Raw genomic sequence first — 27324 nt, 5'->3', positions numbered from 1 at the left:
CAGCGATTTCTGAGTCTGCCCACAGCTATGCACAAATTTTCATACTTTATTTGATGCATTAATTCATGTTAATCATTATCACGGCCGGTCGTTCTCCCATACTGTGTCAGTAATTGTGTTACAAAATAATTAGCTCATTATGCTCAGGAGCCTTTTGTAACATTTTGCCGTTTGACTAGACTAATTAGCATGCCGAGTTCAAAGGCAGATGACACACTCTGATTGTGAACCTGATTGTGTTTGTAATTAAATTGATAGTTGGCCTGTGGCTTAAAGTAGTTTTTAAGATTTTTAGATTCTGCATTTTCTTTTATGATTGTTACACTCTGGGCGGTTCTTGCACCACAGACCTCATCTGATGAGTTTCTTATGATTATTATTATTATTATTATTATTATTATTGTTGTTGTTGTTGTTGTTATGCACCATGAAAGAAGTGATTACCTTATTCACCTTTATCCAGGTTTTTGTTAAAGGTGCACTAATCATAAGGTATACTTAAAGCTATAAATGTATCTGGGGGTGGAGGGTGGGGGGGGGATTAGTGGTTAGCACTGTAGCCTCGCACCCCAAGGGTCAAGGGTTCAATTCCTGCCTTGGGTTTTGTGAGTTTTTCCTTCGGGAACTCCTGTTTTCTCCCGTAGTTCATGACATGCTGGTTAGGTTAACTAGTGTGTGTGTGTGTGTGTGTGTGTGTGTCGTGCGATGGATTAGCACCCAACGATGATGGTGGAGCGCACTTTTTAATACCGCTGTCACTCCGAAATCTCCCAAATGTGTTTATTGGTTTGAGTACCCTAGCATATAATTTTACATCAAATCAAAATTATTTTACATCAAATGTAAAATTATATGCTCTGCCATATTGTGGGCGGAGTCATCCTGGAAACACCCATTATTTGGGTCAGCCTGGCCACACCCATCAGGATAGAAATGTTTTCTTATGGAACAACATTTATTTTTTTTGCACAGATTTGCAGTGATTCTCTATTCTACAAACATATATTCATAGCATTCCAGCGAAATAAATAAATGCCCCCACAGCATAACCGAAGCATGGCTTTGTCCTTTAATTTGTCACTTATCCATATGAACTTTAAAATGTACTAAGTGTATAAAGTTGGCATTCTGTCATACTGTTTTAAATGTCTTGCGCACGTTGCAGGTGTTGTGGGTGCAGTGTGCAGTTTAGCTTGGCAAATTGTGTTTTTTTTTTGATAAGCAGTGAGATTTATTCAGTGAGGAAAGGAAGAACCGCAGGCTTACCAGAGTGCGATTTCTTGCCTACACCCCTCTAATTATTTAGAAAACACTACTCCATGCAACAGTAAGTTTTATTTTTTTTACTTTTGTTAATTCTTACAATATATATAAAAAGTCTAATTTATTGTGCAAACCCTTTTCTAGATGTTTATTATTATTATTATTATTATTATTATAGGTATCACCACGGTTGCATGGTGGTTTGCACTGTGGCCTCGCACTTCCAGGGTCGAGGGTTCGATTTCCACCTCGGGTTCTGTGTGCATGGAGTTTGCCTGTTCTCCCTGCGCTTGGTGGGTTTCCTCCCACACTTCTAAGACTTGCAGATTAGGTTAATTGGGGTTCCAAAATTGTCTATTGTCTGTGTGTCCTGCGTGGGATTGGCACTCCTGTCCGTGCTAGGTTACTTGGGATAGGCTAGAGCCCCCGCAACATTATAATATAATAATAATAATTTTACAGTTTGGGTCAGACTGTTGGAAAATGTATTGATGAGGACACAATATGAAATGTACTTGGCTATACTGGGGTGTCTGTTAATGAGGTGATGTGGACATCTATAACATCTCATGCAAGTGTCAGATTTAATGACCATCTGAAGACATATAGGCCAAAATGTTAAGGACATATTGCTCTTTCTTTTGACTGTTACCTAGAAACACAATAGTCGGCCTAGCTTTCAGCTATAATAGCATTATTCTACTGACAGAACACCTACACACCAACGGGCAGTACATATGCAAGCTAATAAAAACACAGAACTCTTAATTAGTCACACATCTGCATACACACATACAGAGAATAAGCATATTCCTCTTTCACTCAGAGACACACTCGTACACAGAGGAGCAGTTGGCACTAATTATCTTTGAATGTGGGTGGGTAATGATTCTGGACCAATGCCACATGAAACACCAGGAGCTGCAACGGCCTTCACTCAGGGAGGGACAGAGAGAAATTGACAGAGCAATAATCATGTTCAGTTTAACCACTTCAGTCTTTTGAGTCGCCGCCACAACGGGCCATTAATTGTGAAATGAAGTAAACAAGAGACAGTGGACCCTCACTAAGCTAGCCCGAGCTCGTGTCCACAAACACACACACACACACAAATGTAAACCTGTCCTGAATCAACTTATCTACAGTATCGTTTTCCAGTGATGACGGACCGCTGTCCAGCGTTGTAAAACTTGCTCCATACAGTACACACATCCCCTCTCTAAAAAAAAAATAAATAAATTTTAGATGTTTTGCCCTGTCTTGAATGGAGTGTACAGACTTTACAGCTCATTTAAGGTGCAAACAAGGTTGTTAAAGTCTAATTAGTGCCCTAAATGCATTTTGAATGTATTTCCGCAAGATAAATTCTTACAGGAAGGACAGGAAGAGGTACACTCAAGGGTAATAGTTAAAGCACCCATATTGCCTGTACAGTATGCACACTGACCAGCCACAACACTAACACAACACCGTAAAATGTTTGGGCACATCTTCTAACTCCATGGTCTTTCTTAATGCGTCCAAAATATGCAAAAATCTTCTTTGAGCAGTTGATATTGAGATGTGTCTGCTACATATGATCTGTAAATCCTTCATAACGCCCCTAATCTGAGGTGCTGTTTGGTAATTGGTGATTTCTGAGTCTGGTAACTCTAAATAAACTTCTCCTCTGCAGCGAAGATAAGTCTTGGTTTCGCGTTCCTGGGATGGTCTTCATGAGAGCCAGTTTCATCATAGGTTATTTCAAAGTTTTGAAAAAAATCCAGTATTATTCTAAAATGTATAAACTGAAAAAAACTTTGAATTAGAAGGTGTGTCCACATTCCCCAGATTTCAGTCTGATCTAGTATCCATGGCAAGTCTGATTCATAAAGGTTCCAACCTGCAGCACCCAAAGCATCCACGGCTAAAGACCTGACCCCCATGGGGAGAGAACGGCCCTGGTGTCCCACGGGGGAATCTACACAATACCAGGCATCATTTTTCGGGTTAAATGTTACGGTGTAAGTCGTATGTTGACGTATCCCATTCAATGGTTTGTCTTATTGGGAACCATTTAAAGTTCGTAGCAAGAAAGGAAAGTCACTGTTGAATTTCACTAAACTGAATTTAGTGCAGCAGCCACAAGTATTGTCCAAAGTCCTACGTAAATAGCTCTACTTTCTTCATAGAAAAACAATGGCACTGTTGGTAAAAAGCAATTTTTCCATTTCTTATCTGGGTGTATAACCGTAGGGCCAGGTATGGCCTAGTGCTTTCGCTCATACTGGACATTATCTAATTGAGACACACTTTGCTATAGCAGATTTTATCTGTCTGCCAGAGGCATGGATTTGCTATTGGGTTTCTGTTAACCTGCCATAACACCAAGCAGAGATGTTCCGGGCAGCGAGGTGACATCAGTTTCTGAGCAGACGGCAGGTGGGCTGACCTTGATCTCCTCTCATGTTTCACCTTGTTTATGTCCCCAATATCAAATCAACAGCCAAAAACCAGCATGTTCCAAAGTGTGGAGTTCTTCCGAGAGTTCAAGCCAAGAGTTTCATTAAGAAAGATGCTTGTTTGTGCGAGTTCAGACGATTTGGGCGTACAGTGGAGTTATTGATTTTACAAACCCCAGCAGTTTTTCTCATTACTACCAGGCTATTAACTGCACATGACACGGATATGTACGCGGTTCTCACACAGTCCTCTCCAGACCTAGATTTGCAGAAGCGAGAAAGGGAACAAAATGAAGCTACAGTAAATGGCATTGTAATTGCATTAGGCTGTCACGGAGAAAGAATTTTCATTGTTCGGAAATTAGATTCCACTTATGAGAAACTGTGGAAACTTCTAATTTTTCCCCATGGTAACCCATAGTTCGCCCTACATTACACCATAGAGCCATCAGTCAGAACTGTGATGGACAGCTGGAAAGGGGCAGAGGTCAACTGCAACCTGCGGTGCTGGTAAAACAAGGCCCTCTCAGTGGTGTGGATTGAGTGGTGTGGTGGGGGCGGCAGTGGGAAACCGAAGTGGAGAAACGGACACCAGTTTAAAACTCATTTGGTTCTAATAAGGCGGGCGAGGTTTGCATGCCATGGGTCACTCTGTAGGGAGCTTCCCCTTAATTCACCAGCCCACCTTGCAAACCTATATCATCCATAATCCAGCAGATGCTTGACCTAACATGCTCTTGTGTTTTGATCCAAAATAAAAGCCCTCATTCACATCAGTTCAAATTTGTCCCAAGTTTTCTTACAGAGCCACGAAATAGAGAAAATGCAAGTGAGGAAATATGGGAAGGGCAGTTGGAGCAAGATCAAGGGCGCCTCATTTTTCCTGCCATTTGAGAAGACGCCTACAGGACGTATTGCCCCACTCCACTCCGGAAGGTCTCCCACTGGCTGTTTTAGCAGTTCTGTACGACGTCAGCCATAACAGGCCTGCTCTGACTCTGCAGTCTAAGAGGAAGCAGCAGGAGAGGCACTCTGAGGAGAAAGGGCTTAACCTCTGCAGAAAGCTGATTGAAATGTACTCCCACTGGAGGTTCTTGAAAGAATTTTGTCTCAAGGTTTCATTGAGCAGACTGCCATAATAGGGGGTAAGGGTCCAAGGTAAACACAGGAAGGGAGGATGGTGTCTGAGCAGCCTATTAACCCGGTAGGAGCTCTGAACTTGGGCAAACATCAACACAGCAGGGAGTGATGACAAAAGCCATTGCTCATATAACTAAACTATTTTATCTCTTAAAACTACACTACACTTCTGACATTTCATAGGGCAAATGTTTTTAGAATTTATTGGCCGTATTATGGCAGCCTGATCGTTAATTAAACCTGGCAACTCCGTCATCTATTATCATCTATTTCACTGCCCTATTACACTAGATTCAACCAATCAGATCATCATGAAGGGTTTTGTTTGCTGATTTAGATCTAAGAGTGCAGGAAAAGTAACAAAGCTAAAAATGATATGGCCCACCATGGTAAACAATTGCTCATTCGCATTTTCTACTTCTTTTCCACCCAAAACTTAAAGGATCCAGTCATGTTATGTATTGATTGTGTGTGTTTGCAGGATCCAGGCCAAGACCAGGGAGCTGCGGGAGCGACAGGCCAGGGAGAGAGACTACGCCGAAATACAAGACGTGACCCGAGCTTTCAGCTCTGATGAGGAACACCCCTATGCAGGCATCGGGTCGCTCGACTCATCCATGGACAGCAGCCAGAGCCTGAACCAGGATCACAGGCCTCACAGTCCGAGAGATCATGGTCTAGAAAGTCTCTACGCCCAAGTCAACAAGCCACGCAATGGAGGACCACTATCTTCAGACAGGTAGGGGGCGAGACTTTTCACCCAGGAAGCTGTGCTGCTGTGTTTGCATGCTCACGTTTCCATTTGAAAAAGGTGGTTTGGGTAGAAAGTTTTTTTTTTTTTTTTTTTTTTTTAAGCTCAGCATTCAATTTCCTTTTTGTGCATTAGAAGAGGATCAAGGATATGCTCATGTCTCTTAGCATGTGACTTAAGCTCTCCTTCTGCATGGAAAATCAAACGTCAAATGCAATAATCATGTTTCGCCAGTGGCATGTCCCAGTGGCAGGTCTTACAGCATAGCAAAATCATCAATAATGCTCAAAGTGTGAAAATGTAATAAGCAGGTACCTCCTTTATTATAGCGGATCATGTCAAACCCTGTCTCCATCTCGGTCTTTGCAACACACAGCCAATCTCAGGAAATCCGTCTGTGTCATCTGGGAGGGCAAAGTCATCTATATACAATGAGATTGTGCCACGTTAAGAACAAAACAGATGTCTTTCCCCTGGTTTTCTTTTCTGGCGCAACGAAATAAGTAAATCTGCTTGTGTTACAGATGTCGCTGTTAAAACTTTAATGTTGCACTTCTCTGCGACCTCGGGCTGAAAAGTTATTGTGCTTGTTTTTAGGTTAAAAAAAGAAAAAGAGAAAAAACAACCACCCAAACAGATTCTTTATCTTCCTGAAGCACTGCTGATAATTTATTCCCCACTGAAAATCCTGATCTTGAGTCATTCTGTTTTCCTGTACAGCTACATCAGAGTTTGATTTTAAAACATTTAAATCCAGCGTTCCCCTGTTCCTTCGTTATCTTTTTACACACCAGTCTACCTCTCTCCAGTGTCTATTTTAAGACCTTTAGTTTGCCTAAAGATTTTTCATTACTTGTGTCTGTGTATGTGACTTCGCTCCGGCTATGGTAAATGAAGCGTAAGGGGCAAAGCTTAGCTTTACTAACTCCCGGCACGCTCGTTTAGCCGGCTGATAATTGCCTCATCGAGTGTAATCAAACTGAGCTAATGATTGACAGCTGCCACTTGCTATGTGACCTTTTACTGTCACTTTCACGGTATAAGATGGCATGCTGCGACTCTCACCAGTAGGTCCCCCACCTCCCACTGCGGTGTCGATCTTTCAGCTCAGTCCCTCCCCTGTGGTGTGACCTCAAGTCCATGTGACTCGATAACCTGCTTAATCTGGGTGTCGATATCTCTGGGGATAGCAGGGAGATGCTGATGGTAGATGGTTAACCCCTGTGGCTGCATGACAGCGATAGACATTTGCTCTTCTCAAGGACTTCAATTTTCAGCGAAAATGTCATTTTTCTATCACTGTTTTCCATCTCATGACAGTTGCAGTAAGAGGAGTTTTCAGGAGATGGTGTGTTGTGACAGTACTGTCAAAATGATGCGAGTTAGTGTGAACACTAAAAAAGTTGCAAGTTCAGTTATGTCCTCTATGAATCTTACATTATTAATGTACTCACAACATGTTGAAAAGAATACCTGATAAAACACCTATAAGCCTGAATATAAGCCATAAGCTGGACTGCTTATATTTTGTTATATTTAAATGCAGCACTTAATAAACCAGGAGTGTATAGTGTCATGTTGCACAGTGCATTAAAATGTGGTGATAAGTGCATTAGAAACTACAGTGTTCTTATAAGGAGAAATTATTTTGTGCAGGGCAACTTAATATGTTTTAATTCACACAATGTGTGAGTTAAAAGTGTTATGCGCTCTATAGTGCTGTGCGATTTAATCCATTATGCAATTGAATCTGTCCATTCATGGTCTATTTAAATAAATTTTGAATTATATACAGGTAAATGTACAAACGTTCAATGGTTCAAGGTTAATGAATTCTTTAAATAAAAAAAAAAATTCCCAGCTTTTGCAGAAAATAGTTGTGTTTTAGAAGAGTACGTCGTCGTCATCTTCTTCTTTTGAGTTTACTGGAGGTTGGTGCGATACTTCCATCTACTGGACTGGAGGGTAAATCGGGAGAAAATGGCCGCTTTATTAAAAAAAACAAAAACAAAAAAAGAAAAAACATGACATTTAAACAATCAACAGTACAATTTACACAGCATGTCAATACTTATTAGATACTTTTGGGAGTTTTTAATATTTCAAACCCTGTTAGAAATATGGCTGCTTGAGTCGAACTAAGACAAACAATATATACAAGATTCAAGAATTTTATTTGTCACATACATACAACAATGAAATAAATTTTATACAATGCAGTATAAATATATAATTATAAAGAATTGTAAAGAATTTTGTTGTACACAATATACACATTCTCTTTGGGATTAATAAAGGACTCTGTCTATCTTCCTACCCAAACCTACCTCTCTACAGTACCTACCTATGTAGCATTAGTGCTAATCGAAACAAATACAAATTTTACAACATCCCAAAGTATATAGTGAGTAGTATAATCACTTATGAGCATGTAGCATGTTTACACTGTAGTAGAATTCTAACATTCTTCTTCTTCTTCTTATTATTATTATTATTATTATTACTATTATTATGAAATATGTAAAACGAGGCTTCAATAAGTCTATCAATCAGCTCTTTCAGATTTTTCCAAACAAATGTCCCTGTTTGGTGCTCTTGGTTCAGAAAGCCTCACTAAATTCAGTACAGGTACTTTGTGATAATATCAGGCCCATGCAAATGAACATAACAGCCAGATATCTTCGGCTGAATAGATTTGACAGTACTTGGCACTATTTGAGAGCATTTATTTTTCTTTCAGAAACTAATTGCTTTCTTTTTTCCCCCTCTTACACAGCGAATGTAAGGGACATGTAGCATTTAGTAAATGCATAAGGAAGTGGAAGACATGATGCTCAGGGAAGATGCAGTGGGACCAGAATGTGTGCTATAGTGTATTGTCCTTCCTCTTCTTTCAAGAGTCTGAAAGCCGTTTCATTTCCAGCGCTTTGTTCTGGGTGTACTCAGGCTCTGCAGCTACAAGCTGGCACACTGCATTGCACTGGCTGCTGCTTTGGAGTGTGTGACAAACGGCTGCTTTTGTCTCCTCCACTGAATTCACAATCATCATCTCATTCTCTCTTAATGCCAACAGCGGCCTATTTATAGCAGCATGGATAGTACCAACCTTACAGGGGGAGGGAAAATGATCCTCTCTCTCTCTCTCTCTCTCTCTTTCTCCTCCCCTTTCCCAATAGCATACAATGGTACATATAGAGATTGCATTTACTTATCATTGTTTATAATTAAAACCTCAGACTGCTGCCCGTCTGTAAGAAATTGCCGTGCTACTGAATAATTTGCCGATAAATGTGTTTATTAGAAGTAATGTAACGAGAACAGAGAGCACACAATCTTTGTGAGGTCTTACAAAAGGGAAGAAAAACCCTAGCCCATACTTCCCTACTTTGCATATCACTTCAGAGGAAGGCAGTGTGAAATTTGCCATAATATTTATCATTGTGGCTGCGGAATTAATTGCCCACTTTCTTTCTTTATTCAGCTCCAGGGCCTGCAATCTACAGAAATGCCGTAATGCATTTAGTCTGCTATCGGAATGCATTTCAGTTTTTCAGCACCTCAGACAGCCTGGCTTCATCAGTGTATTGAGGCAAACAGCCTTTCCGCTTTTGCAAATGGAAATTTCATGGTGTCGGACTCCCTCTATAAAGAAACACCCTAACAACAAGTGAATGTTGACTCTCCGCAATAAACGCAGACGGCTTTGACCAGGTTCAGAGACAGATGTTGATCTCTGTGAATATTCCCAAAGCAGAGTGGGGGAAAGTGAACTGGTCTGAAGTGGTTATTCTTGTACATGCAAGGTTAGAGTAAATGTTTTCAGACCCTGGATGTTAGGGGAGCGCGGTCTGAAAAAATATCATATCCTCTACCCCAGGGCATTTCTAGGTTATATCACAGTATTGTAGCTGTAGCAGTATTACTGTACAGTGGTGGCCGAAAGGAATGACAAGAAGTGAAAAATTTAATGTTCTAATGAATTTTTCTTAAAATAATAAGTCAGGACAATAAGAATAATTTGATATTTTATGCAATGACCATGCTATAGTACTATTAAGATATTTATTATAAAGTCCTTTAGTTTTCAAAACATGCTGGATCCGGAGTGTCACAAAGTCATGATGTCTGCAGTACTCTGGTGTCACTCGCTCAATCCATGCTTGCTTGGCCCCATATACAGAAGTTCGCTTGAGAATTTCCTAGTTTTAGCCAATTTTGTTGACCAGCCCAAGTTTTAATACCATGAGACAACAATTTCTACCAAAACAAAAGTAATCAGCAAGCAAGAAAGTAAACGTCCTTCCACATATTTGTTTCTTCCATCAATTAAACTAACCGATTCTAATAACTTTAAAGGCGAGAACTACTGAATGACATCACCGTTTTGCACATGGAGAACTATAGTACATGGCAAATGTTGTCCTAATACGTTTGACTGCCTCTGTATGTAAATCAAAACAAATATATATATATATAAAAAAAAAATATATATATATATATATATATATATATATATATATATATATATATAATCTGAACAAAGCCTAATTCATTAATGCAGTTATATATAATAAATTACAATAACAAATATATTTTAAAAAATAATTTTTAATTATTAACTGACAATTTTAAATCAAAATTGTGATATCAAATCATTTTCCTATCTGTACCTGATTACATTTTTAGAACAAAAAAAATCTACATATCTACATTCTTAGAAAAGTATGTGGGATAAATGATCTTGATATAAATATTATATTAACGTATCAGCCTACAATAATGTAAACTGCATGGTGACAAAGAGTTCCTGTCTGAAAGTGTGATGGCAGGAAGTAAATAAAATTCATTCTCTTGTGTCCTTTGACAGGCACATAAAGATGGAATTCATTAGGTAAGTGCAAAAGTTTGTGGCCCCATTGATTTTAAAAGGTGAAAATAAATTAGAAGTACATTTTTTACGGCATTTGGCAGACGCCCTTATCCAGATCGACTTACATTTTATCTCATTATACTGTACATCTGTGCAGTTGAGGGTTAAGGGCCTTGCTCAGGGGCCCAACAGTGACAACTTGTTAGTGCTAGGTTTGAACCTTCTGTTCTGTAGTAAAACACTAAAAAGTAAAATTCTAAATATAAGACTAATTTAAAACTACAGGTTCTGTAGCTGGTTTTAAGACGGTATTATGTTGAGTTGTTCGAGTGTTATGTCTGAAAGTGTTGTGATATGACTGAGAGTGTGTTTAAAGAGAGATAAATATAAGGCAAGTTGATAGAGAAGATTAAAGTCATGTTCCCAAAAGGAAATGCAAAGGTTTGACCTGATATCATCGATAATAATGACTTATCTCCAGCTTTATCTCCTCTCATAATGAACGAACATCTGTCTATGCCAACACATCTTGCTGATTTCCTCATATTTTGTATGCAACCCTTTATGCAGCTGCATATTGTTGATATGCACTAAGATTGCAAAACACACAATGACTTGGTATAAAATGAAGCTTTAAAAATGTTTTTTTTTTTCCTTTTTTGTTAAATATAGAAACCAGATGTCTGTTAGCGGTCACTCTGGTGTATTGTCCTCGTCAGCACATTTACTGTCTGTACTCTTAGTCAGTATTCTGAGTTTGTTTCTCATATAAATAGATAAATTGTTCTGTTACAAAACCCCACTGTCCCTGATACCCACGGCCAGACATGTGCACATCACGCAAGCCTTTTTATATCTGTTTATTTGCGATGCTCTGCATGGAATCCCCTGTAGACATTGAGTCATTGTGCATGTAAAAAAAAAAAAAAAAAGATAATAATGTGATAGTGCCAATCTTTCAGCATGGGAACATCAAGTCTGAGAAGCTATCCGGTGACTAGCATGTGACCTGGGTGGGGGGTAGACAAGGATAGTTTGTTAGACAGAAAAAATGAGTCAGGACGGGGAAATGGATGGAATCATTTGGGATTGGATCATACTTTTTTTTTTTTTTTTTTTTTTTGTAATTTCTTCAAGTAAACATGGGTATTAAAGGATTTAGAATAAGCCAAGCTTAAATTTGAGCCTTGGAGCCCAACGTTGGGACAATAAGCACATTATTGATTAGCTGGCGATGAAAAGTGAAGTGGTGCCATGATTATGTGTTTGGATGTGCATTAAAGCCACGGAGATATGTCTCGAAGTCTCATCTCATACCAAATCATGTGATGGGTTCGAGCCGGGCAATCCAACCAGCTTATTCTTTTAAAAGCATATATAAAGCCAGTCATTGGTTAGTGTGTGTGTGCGCGTGTGTTCATTTTTTTGTTTTACTCCCACAGTCCAGCCCATGGCTCCAAAATCAATAAAAGGCTCTTTTTGCTTTGCCAAAAATCTTTCCAGGCCCATTAACCCTCAGATTGGGTTGAGAAGGTGCAGCCCCCAGCCTGAGGTCCAGCGTGCAGATTAGTGAAAAACATTGAAAACAAGTGTGCTGCAACTAGCTCACAGCTGTATAAACACAGCCAAACTATAAGTGAAATCCTGAGTCAGGTCCATCCGGCTGCGTGCGAGGCCCAATCAAAAGGTCACCACAGCAGTAGAACAGAGAAAACCTGGGCTCTGGTGCTTGTAATGTGTGTGTGGAAGCTGCAGTGAAAGCTTGTAAACCCAGTCTCCTCACACGTTCTGCAGCTTTACTGCCATTCCACGGGAGAAGCGCGCACACACACGCACACACCACCGCTCCCTGCGGTTATTACTGCCTGTACTGGTCTCTTTTCCCGAAAGACTAAAGGATGCACTATGACCTGGTGGTCCGAGTTTGTTGTTCTGCTTATACCACAGCAATTTCCCAGTAATTATGATGCATAATTTATTAACATATGAAACGTCATTCGTTCTCTTCTACATGGTCGCCGCGATAAACAGATAAACAAATCTCTCATATTTCTGCCTAAGTATAGTAAAACATTATGCCATCATTTATGCTATTATTTATTCAGCTCTGTTTATTACACTTGACAGATTTGTAAATTATACATATATTTTCCATCTACACCAATTATTTGTTTTGCAAGTGATTCTATTATGGTGAATGACCAGTTTTGGCTTTTTTTTTGTTGTATTTTATGTGTTTTTTAGACAGGCAATCGACAGGGTAGGCCTGAACCTCTACAGGACTCAGGTGCAGGAGAGCAGACTAGAGCATGCTCAGCGTGCACTGAACTGACAGCTGCCATGCTGATTGAGCTTTGGGGAGCGTAAAGCAAACCCTCACCACTGTGATACGCACCGGCTTGATTGACTGCTGCTCCCATTAGAGCTATATTCTCTAAGCTGCTGCTCTAAGCCGAGAGAGTGAGAATGAGAAGGAGGACGAGGGAGATATCTCTCGCTCCAGAGGTTTTGGCTGTTGAGAACTGCTAAAAGAAGTTCACCTACAGAGATGCACAGCAAGGTGTTTTTTTTTTTTTTCTTCTTTCCCCCCTCTTACTGACTGCTTGGAGCTGAACTTCTTCTTTCTTTTTTTTTTTTTTTACTTCTTTCTCTTCTAAATCCACTTCCACCTGACTTTGCATGTGGCTGAAATTGGATTATAAACCACAGTGGGGTTTCAGGTTATGGCTTTCATCTGTGTGTGAGGCTGTTTATGTTGTGGGTTTAGTTGCTGTTTGGCAATGAGAGAGAGAGAGAGAGAGGCAGTAATCCTTCTGACACAAACATTATTCACTTTATACACCTGCATCTGTTTCTTAACAGCTCAAAATAACCAGTTGTCCCTTACACCATCACCACCACCATCATCATCATCATCATTGTTTCTTTTGTTAGTGCCGTCATTGTTGCCATCCCTATTGGTTTGACCAAAATCTGTGCAGTGATGAAGAATTCACTAACATTATTTCAGAATCATTACCACCTATTCAATCCTTCATCCTCTCATCCATCGAATCCTCTTTAATCCTCCCATCCCTCTAATCCATCCGTTCATGCTGTCATTTTCCATCCTTTAGTGAATCATTGACCATTTCAATGACTTGAACATACTCTATACTTTCAATCCATTCGTCCAATCATCCCATCCATCCACTCTATCTAATCCTCCATTATTGCTTCTAACCAATCTTCCTTCATCATCTAATTCACCCATGCCTTTTCCATACTCTCATCCAGGCATCCTGGCACTCCTTCTTCATCCCATTTCTCCAGTCTTACTCCTTCATCTCTTCATTTTACTCATCCATCCTTCCTCTTTCATTGTAGCATCCATTCTGTACCCCTCCATCCACCCACACTATTGTCTTCTGTCTCCCTCGTGGTCCATTCCTCCTATCTAGTCTTTCTTAGTCTTTTCATCACTCCTGTCAAATCTATCCGCCGTTTTCCTACTTTCTCATTCTTCCAATTCCTCCTCTGTGTACTCCTCCTATATCAGGCGTTTCCAATCCATTTTCCAGGAAGGGCCAGGGTGGGCGCAGGCTTTCATTCCAGCATTCCAGTGGATGCCGCACCTGATAGGCTGTTGAAAGCCAAAAACGACTAATTAAACAGGTGGAATCAGGTGTAGCTTCAGTGTGGTTGGAATGAAAGCCTACACACACACACACACGCGCACACACACACACACGCACACACACACACACACGCACACAGGCCAAGATTGTACACCCCTGTCCTATGTGGAAAGAGTGAAGAATGAAAACTGAAAGCATGAAAATGACATTTTATTTAATATCAGCAACAGACAACTTTTCCCCCCCACGTGAACTTTTTTATTCCCCTGTTCCATTCTGCATAACCTTCTGTTTTCACAGATTAGTTGTTTTTTTATTCCCCATAAAATAACCACAGGCACATTGCATTATCTCTGTTTGCATTCTTTAATTAGCCCTGAATCAAAAGTTAATAGCAATAGTGATTTTATTATTATTTTCTTCTCAATTCAATTATGCCACCATTAAATCCAAGTGCTGCATCTGGAGTGCGTTTTCTTAAATAGCATTTTGTTAATAATTCATTGGTAGAAAGATGAGCACTTTTAGATGGTTACACACACTTACTCTGTGTGTGTGTGTGTGTCTATTTAATCTCTCACCAGGGTCTGGGGACTGTGAGAAATTGTATAGGACTATATATATGCTGTGTGTCAACATGCACACAGTCGTAATGGTGCTTGTGTAGATTAGGCTAATTGTAATGGCTCACTTCAGGGACAAATTTAGTGTCTGAGTGTATATTACTCTCTCTCTCTCTCTCACACGCGTGCGCTCTCTTTCTCTCTCTCACACACATTTAGGTTTATTTTAGTTTTGCTGGATATCATTAATAGGTTTTTTTTACTTTAAAGACATTTTAGGGGCCGAGTTTACATTTTAGCTTGATAGTTTACCCAGCACTGTGGTTGGAGAAGTCCCCACCTCTGTACTTTTCCTGCTTCCTTTGCGCTTTTTCTCCATCCATCACCTGCCATTCTGGCATGCTTGGTTTTCTGGTGGTGGGTTGGCTGGTTTTTTACAATCCTGTTCGTTTGCTGATGGGTGTTCGGTCACACCTTCTGTGGAATCAAGTTTGCTGATTGTGCGCTTTTTAGAAGAAAGAAAAAAAAATTATATATATACAATATATTTATATACAGTATATATATAATATTTTGCGGCATCTACTTGCTGGTTGCAATCCTGTCAAGGTGCTGATGGGCATGTCCCCATGGCTTGAGGCGTTTTTGCTGCCACTTTAAACAAGCACATGATTTCCATGAAGCGGTTGGCGCTGCTTGACGCCTCTAGTCCTGAATGTGTTCTGCAAGCGAAGCCTGACTTTTCAATACGCTATATGCTATGCGCTAGTTTTTGAACTAGAAGTAATAATGTATACATATTGTTTTTATAATAATTGTCATGATTTGCAGAATTGTCATTTTTATTTGTCATATAATTTGCATTTGTGGTTTGCTGTTTGTTTTTTTTCTGTCCCAATGTGTTATTCTACTTATTTGTACCTTCTTCTCTGTCATTTGTTGCAGTATTGATTAATTCTTTATTGATTTTGTAAAGTAACCTTGAGCTTGTGAAATGTGCTACATCAATAAAATGTTAAAGCATGTAAATATTTAAACTGGAAATGGTTCTCGTATTTTATGATAAACATGTTAAATAATCCTTTGTGCATTCCAGATTCATTTCCTAGCTTTGTGTAAAGTGAGAACAAAGACCCTGTGCGTTCGGTGTGCCGTCTCTGATATGGCCTGTTATGTGCTGATAGTAAGTATTATCTGTAAGGCAAAAGCGAGTGAATTATCTGGCGTGCCTGTTTTCATTTTTTTTTTCCTGCCCCGCTTTGGAGAAGGCCCTCTGGGATGTGTACAAGGAGATGGAGCGTGAGGCAGGCAATTTATCCTATGCTTGCACCATTACATTCATTTAGAAAAGCAAACAGCCCGAAAGGTGAGGCAATGCTTTAAACACACACACGCGCGCGCACACACCTACGTGCACACACTTAAGAACTTAATATGTGCACTTGTACAAACAAATTCTTAGGGACACATCCATGCACGTGCACACACACACACACACACACACACACACACACACACGGTGGAGAAGCAGAGGAGGACCTTATTATTATTATTATTATTATTATTATTATAAGCCACACGCACGAGAGCGGCTTCTTCATTGTTCTTTAAACGAGTCCGCGATATTCGCCCTAATGAACTTCCTCCAGAAGGATGAAAGGGAAAAAAAAAAACAGTAACATGTTGCTGGAGAATACAGACGCTTGTGTTTCTGCCCAGATGAATAGGAGTGTGAGACAGGCCATGCTTTCTCTTTTCATGCTTTCTCCTGCGTCTGCTTTACAGGCTCTCCGCAATCAGGCCTGCAACCTCACTGATGACACACACACACACACACACACGTAGTGCTGTATTAACACCATTTGTAAACACACATACATCATGAACCGGCTCCTGTCAGTATATAATTGGTGTTTCCTATAGCATAGGGAAGCCATGACAGAATTATAACTCCAGCTTGTGCTGTCTTTAGGGAAGACTATTAAAGTGATGTTAATTCATGAAAATTGCATGTTCCTACCTCCTCCTCCTTATTACCGCCACTATATTCGCAAATATGACCCGTCAAAGCAAGGCTTTTTCAGTTTATTTGATTAGAGGTGACAAGAGAGCGGCGCCTTGATACGCCAGGGTTTGTGGCGTGAAGAATATTACCTGAGAGGAGCTTATTAGATATGGGCGGAAAGGCTTTTTCTGGGTCACTGCTGGGTATTTCTATTTTTCCGCAGCTACTGTACTTATAAGAGCTACTAGACAGTTTTTCGAATGATGGATAACCCAATTCACTAGTGTAATCACAGACTCCCGGCATAACATCTCCTCTTTCATCTCACATCTCACATAGCTGACATGGCCCCCAAAAACAGGTCTGGGGTAAATGCAATTGAAAAAGCAGCTGATGGAGTAAGGCAGGGGCTACAGCGAATACTACTGGAATACTTTTCCCTTTTTCCCCTTCTCTTTGCCTCACTCCCTTCTGTTCTATCTAGCATTACATTTCCTGCTTGTCTTGGACCAGATTAGCTCCTTACTCTTGCTGCATGCTTGGATGTCATGGAGACCACAGGCCTCTCCTTGCAACAGAACAAATTGTCCGGTTTTGGGGAGCGCTCTACCACCTTAATCTTTCCTGCATGAACTAATGTACCTGTAGTATCGTATCATCTGTATATTTTGGGGAACGGTTTTAAAGCATTTATAAAATAATCCCATATACAATTTCTAAGCAAAAATTATGTCAATGCCAACGTGTGTAGCTTAAACCAGTGGTCTGGCCAAACACCAATCAAATTCACGCAGCTGGGAAAGGGGAAAGGACGTTGGGTGTACAGATTAAAGTACTTTTACTTCATGCTAATTTTTATCTAGGTGATCTTCGAGCTGTGACTTCCTAATAGAAAACAAGCAGACCCGGCTATACTCTCTAATCGGTAAATAGATGCTTATTATTTTTATTATTATTACGAATAGAGTATGTAGTCAACTCGCTGCCACTCCTGACGATGACTCTGTCTACTGTTACATTAAATGTAATACTGCCGACTGTTACACAGTGAGCGATGCCCACTACACCCGCTCCCTGCTACAGTACACTTTTTTGTAGCTGAGCATCCTAGTGGTTAAAGCCTCAGCCCAGGCGCTCGGTAGCAACTCTGGGCGAGTTGATTACACACAGTTACTTCTGTCACCAAACAATAATTTGGTACCAGCTGCAAGGCTGGAAGGTAAAATAGGCATGTTGTGCGATACACTAGCCCATCCATGTATGGCTGAGGGTTGTGGAAACAAGAGATCAGTACTGCACCTATGGGCCCTCATGGTTCCATAAGGTTTTTTTTTTTTTTTTGGACTTTGGTCCAAGGTGGCCATTTCTTTATTTAACCGCAGTCAGAAAAGTAACGAGTTATTATCATGATGATAAGAGGGTCAAATTGTTAAATCTATAAATTTATTATTCTCTACATTTTTAAATGTTTATATACTGTAATGCTGCTTTGTGACAATCTTCATTGGTAAAATTGCAATATAAATAAAATGAAATTGAGGAGGAGGATGAATTGATCCAGACTTGTGATATTGTTTTTACCCAGCAGTACTAGAACCCTTGCAGTGGGGAGAAATAAAGGAAAGAGTGAATGAATAAAAACATTTTTAATTTGGGTTACTGGCAGATGGTTATCTGAGTTCTTTAAAGTATCTTCTATTATGGTCTTCTTAATGTATTTTAAAAGAGCAAGTAGTTCAGGAGATGTTCTGATGGAGGCCTGGTTCTTAGTCCACTCTCTCTCTCTCTCTCTCTCTCTCTCTCTCTCTCTCTCTCTCTCTCTCTCTCCCATTTCCATAAACACACTCTCACCTCACACTGAGTTGGTGTTGACAAGGTGTGGACAGAGCAGCAGGTAGGAGGCCTTCACACACCACACACATCACTCTGTCACACCCATCGAATCTGTCACCCAGATGGACCTGCTGCCTTTTTACACGACTGTGCACATGTTAGGAGTGTAAGAAGATGGCTTGACTCAGGTTGCATGAGGAAAAGGAATCAAAAGGCTAGTGATTGATCTTAGCATGTTTAAAAGGCAATTATCGGAGCATGTGGAGCCGGATTCCCGTTCTCTGTCGAATTTAAATCAGATCACTCGGCTCGCTCGGAGTGTTGTGTCTTTCTTCAGTGTGAATGCTATGCGATCAGTATCAATTAAGTTGAATTCTCAGAACACAAACCTGGCCAGCACTGAACTGCAATGTCTTGTGTACTGGAGCTGTAATTAATTTCCCTATTGTCCATCGCTCTGGAGCTCCAATCCCTCATCCTTAGAGAGAATCGCATTAGTTTGTTATTTTCAGAGCTTGAACTGTGCTTCTTTTTGTCATTTCCCGCTATTGTCACCGCAATCCCTCATCCTCGCGAGCAGCAAGCCGCAAATCGGATCACCGGGGCAGCCTTATTGTAATGAACACAAGTAAAGAAGTGAAAAATGGCGTTTGTCAGTGTGTAAAGCAGCACTGCCGTTTTAGTAGAAAGTTACAAAAGATTACAAAATGGATATGAGAGCGCCGAAGAAATACTTGGAGTACAAGATGGGTTTTTACAGTCATCGGTTTCGGGGGGAAAGAAATGAAGAAAGTGATGCATTGACATAAAATGGCTAGACTTGTGAACTATACAGTATAAATGCGTCTTAAGACAAGATTCCACACAAAAGCAACCTAATTTGGTTTAAATACAATAAAAGACTGTATATTTAGGAAAAGTAATAGCAAAACAGGATGACATTTACTGTACACTGTACACTGCACAGTAATATCATAAGTTGTCTTTTATTTATGCAACTCAAAAAAGTCAGGGCTGTAGTGGTTAAAATAAGAGCTGGGTGACCTATGAATTATGTGGTCAGTGTAAGGGTTCTATACAATATATGTAAGGAACATTTCTTGGAGGAGGGGGGATGCTAATTGAAGCTGAAATTCAATGTCAAACATCATCATGACAGGAAAAAACATAGCTCAAGTCCGTAAAGTTCATTAATCACCATTAAGAGCATAAAACAATGAAAGACCCGAACAATCCATCATGCATTTCATTGAGAAAAAAGTTAATTATTATAAGAAAAACTATAAATTACATCACTATATGGCTAGTCCTATAATAATATAAAAGAATATTCATGACACCATCTTATGATGATATTTTTTTCCTCATTTCCATGTTTCAAATTTTTTTTTTATTTTTGTTTACTGTGTGTTAACTGTGTTAACTTTAACTTATCAACCAGGGACAATAGATACTCAAGGTATACGAAATGCTGATTAAACAGTGCAACATAGAATAGACTACGGTTAGATGTTTCAGAACAATAGGGATAATCCAGAGTTGTTCAAGAGCCGTTCCAGGAATAACTTCAGCAAATTTTAAAGCTGTGTTAATGCTAAGGAGAGGTGCGCAAACGCTGTTTCAGGTAATTAGGTGCCATTTGCGTGCTATTGCCCTGTTAGAAACGTTTTACGGCCTCTTAGCAAAGTATTTATTGTTAAGGACATTTAATATGATGATAAGAAAGCAAGACCCCGGGTCTACTGTATATGCACGATTTGCTTTTATTTCTACACTTGTCTTCAGACAGGATAATATTTCTAAAATATGGCAAAGTGATTGTTTTAGCTTATTCTAATTAACTTTAAATGGTCACATGACTGTAACACAGTCCTGTCAAAACCCAATAATTTGCCTTAATGTCCAGTAACGACTAAATATAATAATGTTTTTTTTTCCTTATTATAATTCATGCATTTTGGTGGCTTAATGGCAAAAATATAAAACTACAAATGCATACTGTTTGATGTGCTAGCCCCTTAATTAGATAGCAGCAAATAGCTTTTTTTATGATGGAAACTAGATGCTTATGAAGTTCATCTTCTCTGCGGGAACTACGAATGTTAATAGTGGAACAAAAATTTCCGGGTCTAGTCGAAGTCATTGTTTCTCCAAAGCAAAATAAAAGTTTAATAGACTTCTTGTGCTGTTGGTTGTTCATAGAAAAAAAAATATATAGTTGTTTTTTAAAGTTTAGCAGTTTCATCTTTGCATCTCCAGGATTTGGGGCTCGTACAGTATGCCACCACTGGTCTGTGGGTCTGGAGGGAGTACGTGTTCCCCTGTGCTTTCTGGGTTTCCCTTGGGTTCTTCGGTTTCCTCCAACATTCTTAAGACATGTAGCATAGGCTAATTGGTTTCCAAATTGCCTGTAGTGTATGAGTGTATGTAAGACGGTGGTAAGCGCTATAGACAGTGGATGGAGTGATGGTGTCATCAGATTTATTATTTTCAGAAAAAAGATCAGAGTAAAAATAAAAAAGCATTATTGGTTTTGGTGCTGAATTTTTGGTTCAGAGTACAAGGCAGAAAAAGATGTGCGCGTTCTTATTTTTTAATAAATAATGCTGACTGTAGATAAAATACCAAGCCCGTCCTGTTTCCCACCTTACTGTAAATGGCCCATAAGGGTGGCGGGATGCAGCAGGCTCCACTGTCAGCATTAATAACTCCACAGAGACAAAGGAGGTAATCAGCCTGCACGCTGCTGTCTGCGATTTCACCAAAAAGCCTAATAAAATCCAAGGGCCCGGGCATCCATTTAGTTTAATGATGCCTGATTGCTAGTAAAATATTGTGTTAGCATTTTTTTTTTTTTTTGGTCTAAGAACTATGGGTCGCTTTTCTATTGACTGTCTCTAATGGAGCTGTGATGTCATGCATGGTGGCTTTAAAGGTCTAGTGGAGTTTTGTTATGAGCGGCAGTGACGGAGAGGCTTCTTTAGAACTCAAACTAAATCATCCTGATTAAATTTACATGCTGATTGGCTCCAGCAGCATGCAAATCAGAGCAAATAAAGAAAGGCAAATATTTTTCTTTCCACTGTTTGTTGATGGTTTCTGTTTATATGCACATTTTTAAGAAGGCAGGTAAAATTTTATGTAATGTATGCGTGTGAAAGAATAGTAAAGGAAATGTTTTCACTGGGCACGCATGCGCAAAAGCATCGCAAAAACTCCATAGATTATGTACAGGAAACAAAATTGAGTAGTTACCTTTGAGTCTTTTGGTCCGAATCGTTCCTTCTTTTGTTACGTGACTCCCATAGACGCTATGAAGTGCAGTAGACAGAAAACAGAATTGAACGGTTCTTCTCAATGAGTCTTCTAGTCCTAGTTGTTTGTTCTTTCGTCATGTGACTCCCATAGACGCTATAGAGTGCAATAGATTCCAAAGAATGAATGATTCAGACCAGAAGATATGAGAGCTGCTTATTCTGTTTATTATAATATGTCCTCAGCTGCATTGTAATAGTTTTAGCTTATATTTGTGTATGTAGACGTGTTGGGGATCTGTTTATTAAAAATGTAACATTTTATTTTATTTCTGATCAAAAGAACGAAATAAACTCAATGACTCAAAAAAAAAAAAAAGATTCGTTCATTTCGAAGAACAAGATTCAAAGAACCGATTCACTAAAATGATTTCAACACTACTATTCAGTCAAACCCACAGATTACCCATAATGCCCTTGGAAGTGTTTTCTAATTTTAGAAAAGTTTGTTTAAAACGCCACGTTTTGCTAGAGAATCACTACTTCTTTTAATTTTATGGGCAGATTTGTGCAGTACTGCCACCTACTGGACTGGAGCATGGTGATGATTAACAGTAGGGGGGGAAGAAGGATAATCACTTTGTATAAGTGTAGTCGAATTGAATCCAAAAATCACAATGTCTAAAAAATCGAATTGAATCAAATCGACAGTCCAATTTTGTTTATATTTATAAAAATCACGACAGCAAACGGTATCAGAAACTGTGTATATTTTTGTAGTACCAAACAACTCGGTGCTTCAGACTTTAGACATGTATTCACAAATCCACTGGCACTGATGTAGTTTTTGGGACGCGCAAACATAGAATGTTGAGGAAATGGGAGAACGTGTGTAAATCCGCCAGATAGTAACCCGAGTTCATGATCAAACCAGGTACCCTGAGGCAGCGATGCTACTCGCTGCCCCACCATGCTGGTCCTCTGCTGATTATTTGATGGAATTCACTTTCTACATCAATGTTTGTTTCAGTGCCTGCAGTGGGAAAACCTAATGCTGGTGTAGGCACCCCTGCATGTGTGTGTGCATATGTGCATGTGTGTGTGCATATGTTCGTGCATGGTGGGCATGTGCTTGGACTACAGTTTCGCCTCATACTCGTCAACTAGTCCAGTACTGACAGTTTTAACTGCATCTGCAATGCAAAAAATTCATCTTCCATCCCTCATGTGCAATAAAAATGGGTGTGATATTAAAACTAATCTGCCTCCAAGGGTTTGGGGCTGAAAAATAATTGCTCTTTTTCAGCTTTTCTCACTCTCTCTCTCTCTCTGTCTCTCTCTCTCACTCACTCTCTCTCTCTCTCCCTCTCTGATTTATATGAGCAGATCATCAGATGCTTATTCTTTCCTCTCTCTCTCTCGCACTCTCTCTCTCTCTCTCTCTCGCACATACACACACACACACACACCCAAGAGGTTAAGCATAATGAGTGCACTCAGTAAAATAATAATAAAAATAATGGTCCAGTCATTCATATGAAGTATATGTCTTTTTTAGCTGACTGAGCTCTATGGACGGGCTTTAGTAGGGGTCAGGCCTTTTTATAACACTGGAATGAAGCAAGGAGCTGCGGAGGAAATCTCTCTCTCTCTCTCTCTCTCTCTCTCTCTCTCTCTCTCTCTCTCTCTCTCAGCTGAATGTGCTGAGCCTGAATGTACAGTCAAAAGCTGATTAGTCAAACTGGTAAGTACCAGTTTTAAACTCCAGACCGAGAAAAAAATCCCTTCTCACACACTGCATACAAAAGGAGTGCTAGCTGCTCATGCCATGGTGGCTCTGGGTTTGGGTGATATACAGTATATGTGCGCTTATGTGTGTAGTGAATCTGGTGTTAGGTTACAAAGGCAAAATTATATCCTTGGCAATAATTTATAAACCTTCCATGAGTCATGAGCACACTGCACACTTTTGTATAAACCATGCATAAGTCTGACTTTAACTGGTTTTGAAGACTATAACTGTTTTTTGTAGGGTTTTAAATATTGTTTAAAAAGAAAATGTGGTAATTAATCGGATCTACCATGCCCCAGTTAACGAAAGTGTGTGAACATGAAAAGAACACAATCCGAATGATGATTCATAGTGATGATTCATACCAGTCATGAGTCATGATTCATAGTTCTGGTTGGTTGGTCTGATTTAATAAAATAAAATTTAATATCCATAAATAATGGAAGAATATTTTTATTATTATTATTATTATTATTATTATTATTATTATCATTATTATTATTATTATTGTTGTTGGTAGTGGTGGTGTTAATAATAATAATAATAATAATAATAATGCACAGTCGCTCTTCATCTCTGAATATTGGACAGACCTGAGGTCACACTGCTGTCGTCTCTATAGAAACGGAGTGTCAGATCCTCGGATTGTAATTAGATTAAATGCAGAGTGAGAGGAAAGTGCTTTTGGTGAGCACGCACACTGCTTTGTGGTTTGTAATTACAAAGTCAGAAAGGGGTGTGCTGTTTGATGTCTGGCCTGAGACTAGCAGGGATGGACTGGGGGAAAAAAAATAAAAAATCTCTTCTTAGCCTGCAGTAGCTTCCTCACACCACTAGAGGCATTACCATGACTGGACATGGGCGCATTATTGGACATGGAGAGGACGGGAAACTCATCACAGTTCTGAGTCTTTCAGCCTCCTGGTATTTTTACAGAACCTACGCTGTGTGCTTATCATGTTACAGAAGTTGGGGGTAAATCTTTGAGTTTGTGTTTAAAAAAAGAAAGAAAGAAAGAAAAAGTGATGTATATTTCTAGCTCTGTTGTGGCGTGTCTGTTGTGTGTACTTCCATAAATCTGCTCTTCACCTGTCTATCAGCACACCTGCCAAATACCATTAATGACTGACCTCCAAGCTCTCTCTCTCTCTCTCTCTCTCTCTTTCTTTCTTTCTCTCTTACAATCTTTCTCCCGCTCTCTTCCAGTCAGTGTGTCAGGTCCATGATGTCGGGTCACATTGCAGCTGAAGTAGTGTGAGGTTAAACCTGTCAGGGTTACAGCTGATCTCTGACGTTCTGACCTTCTTTTCTTCCTTTCTCATCTGACTTGTCTCTCTTTCTTTCTATCTTTCTTTTTTTCATCTTGCTTTCTCCAAGGGAGGCCTTTCTTTCTTCCTGTAGCTTTTTCCCTGTGTGCCTTTGTTTCTTTCTTTCTCTCTCTCTCTTTCTTCATCTGTCTTTCCCCTGTGTGCCTTTCTTTCATTCTTTCTTTCTTCATCTGACTTTTCCCTGTGTGACTTACTTTTTTTCTTTCTTCAAGTAGCTTTTTCTATATGTGCCTTCTTTCTTTCTTTCTTTCTTTCTTTCTTTCTTTCTTTCTTTCTTTCTTCAAGTAGCTTTTTCTATATGTGCCTTCTTTTTTTCTTTCTTTCTTTCTTCAAATAGCTTTTTCTATGTGTGCCTTCTTTCTTTCTTTTTTTCTTTCTTTCTTTCTTTCTTTCTTTCTTTCTTCAAGTAGCTTTTTCTATATGTGCCTTCTTTCTTTCTTTCTTTCTTTCTTTCTTCAAGTAGCTTTTTCTATATGTGCCTTTTTTTTCTTTTTTTCTTTCTTTCCTACTTTCTTTCTTTCTTTCTTTCTTCAAGTAGCTTTTTCCTGTGTGCCTTTGTTTCTTTCTTTCTCTCTCTTTTTCTTCATCTGTCTTCCCCCTGTGTGCCTTTCTTTCATTCTTTCTTTCTTCATCTGACTTTTCCCTGTGTGACTTACCTTTTTCTTTCTTTCTTTCTTTCTTCTTTCTTATTTCTTTTCTTTCTCCAAGTAGTTTTTTCCCTATGTGCCTTTCTTTCTTTCTTTCTTTCTTTCTTTCTGTTCTTTCTTATCTTGCGGTGTCTGTTTCTTTGTTTGTTTTTTCTTTGTCTGATCTTTTTTTTTTTATTATTCTTTCATTAATCTTCCCTTGTCCAGCAGTAGAACAGGATTAAGAGAAGTGCTGTGATTTTCGTCTTGCTCTTTAGCTGAGGTGAATGCTGTGTGTTGTTACTTTGATCTGCCTGAAACCTATTAAAGTGAAATGGCCAATCCTATAGGAGGAGATTTCCATACAATGAGATTTCCTTTAGCCAACCCCCCACCACACGCACGCACGCACGCACACACACACGTACGCACGCACGCACGCACACACACACGTACGCACGCACGCACGCACACACGCACGCACGCACACACACACGCACGCACACACACACACACACACACACACACACAGACACACACACACACACCAGTCTGTAAATATTGTGTAGTTTTTGTGTGATGGATGAGCAAAGCTGGATGAATCTCAGGCTGGTTAATGGCTTTTTAATGGCACGCTGGGCCTTATATTAAATCCCATCATATAGACAAGACTTTCTGATCTGTATGAAGGAATGCTCATCACTGTGTGTGTGTGTGTGTGTGTGTGTGTGTGTGTGTATCAGTGTAGAATGCTGTGCTTTACAACCTGTGGAGGAAAAAAAAAAAAAACAAGACAAACAACCTTGATAAACCACTCTGACATGATGGTTAGGATACAGACACACAAAAGAAAGGAGGACAAAAAAGGGAAAAGTGAAAAGCAGGTTGTGAGTGGAATGAGTGAGTGTGTGAGGGCACGTCATGAATAAAGCAGTGAAGTATGGTAATGTAGCTGCTATTTATAAAACAATGTGTTTGTGTTTGCAACGCTACGCAGCAGATTGAGTATGGAATTCTCAGCGTGAGTGTTGGGGAGACGAGTCGGCCCCTCTTGGGCTCGCTGAAATTAGGTCAGAATAAAGAAGGGAGGGAGGGAGGGAGGGAGGGAGACTGTATTCAGAGGTGCTGTCACTGGTGAACAGCGGCGGTGAGAGCAGAGCTCTAGGTGAGAGGCAGCACAAGCCCCTTTGATCATCCACCAAGCTCCTGCTGTGTGTGTGTGTGTGTGTGTGTGTGTGTGTGTGTGTGTGTGTGGGCTTGAGACGCCATTTTGGGAGTGGGAGAGAAGTTTCTGGATCTCATTCCTCAATCTGGTAGTGGGTGAAAGTTTCAGTAGTTTGTCTGAGAGTTTGTTTATGGCGCCTGAAGGCACTTTATTTATTATTCCTCTGGTAGATTTTTCATCTACTGACAATTCCACTGACAGGCAAAGTTTAGACTTCAATCAGAGGAAAAGTTTCTTTTTTATCACAGAGACTGTGTAATATCTTGAAATTAATTAATTACAAAACCATGCAGTGCGAAATATATATACAGAGAGAATAATTCTGACTTTAATGATATTTTGGAATACAGTTTAAAAGAGACGACTTCATTGATGTTACAGAGTCGGTTTTCATGAGCGCCACCAAAACAGCCTGATTTCTGAGGCAGTTCGGCTTTTAGATTTAAAATGAATGATTTTTAAAATGACAGTGAGCTCTGTCACTTAATTACCCATCTCACTGAGTTTTAATTTTAACTTCAGAGTGCATTCTAAGTGTGTAAATGTTTCACTGTGGTGATTCTATACACACACACATACATACAGTACATACTGTACATACATACATACATACATG

General features: G+C 39.6%; 1 protein-coding gene across 4 annotated transcripts in view; it reads left to right on the top strand.

Annotated features, from left to right (window-relative positions):
* pard3aa (par-3 family cell polarity regulator alpha, a) overlaps positions 1 to 27324 on the top strand; it is a 408352-nt gene that overhangs the window by 311566 nt on the left and 69462 nt on the right. For 3 of the 4 annotated variants that reach the window (XM_053493817.1, XM_053493816.1, XM_053493815.1), the window contains one exon: positions 5326 to 5583. In XM_053493817.1, the coding sequence (XP_053349792.1) occupies positions 5326 to 5583 (258 nt within the window). Of the gene's footprint in view, positions 1 to 5325; positions 5584 to 12709; positions 13813 to 27324 lie in introns of those variants that run through there. The other variant, XM_053493818.1, reaches the window with a different exon arrangement.

Source organism: Clarias gariepinus, chromosome 4 (genome assembly GCF_024256425.1).
Source record: "Clarias gariepinus isolate MV-2021 ecotype Netherlands chromosome 4, CGAR_prim_01v2, whole genome shotgun sequence".
Lineage (NCBI taxonomy): Eukaryota > Metazoa > Chordata > Actinopteri > Siluriformes > Clariidae > Clarias > Clarias gariepinus.
The sequence above is the reverse complement of the archived record's forward strand: the minus strand, read 5'-3'. Positions and strand labels throughout refer to the sequence as shown.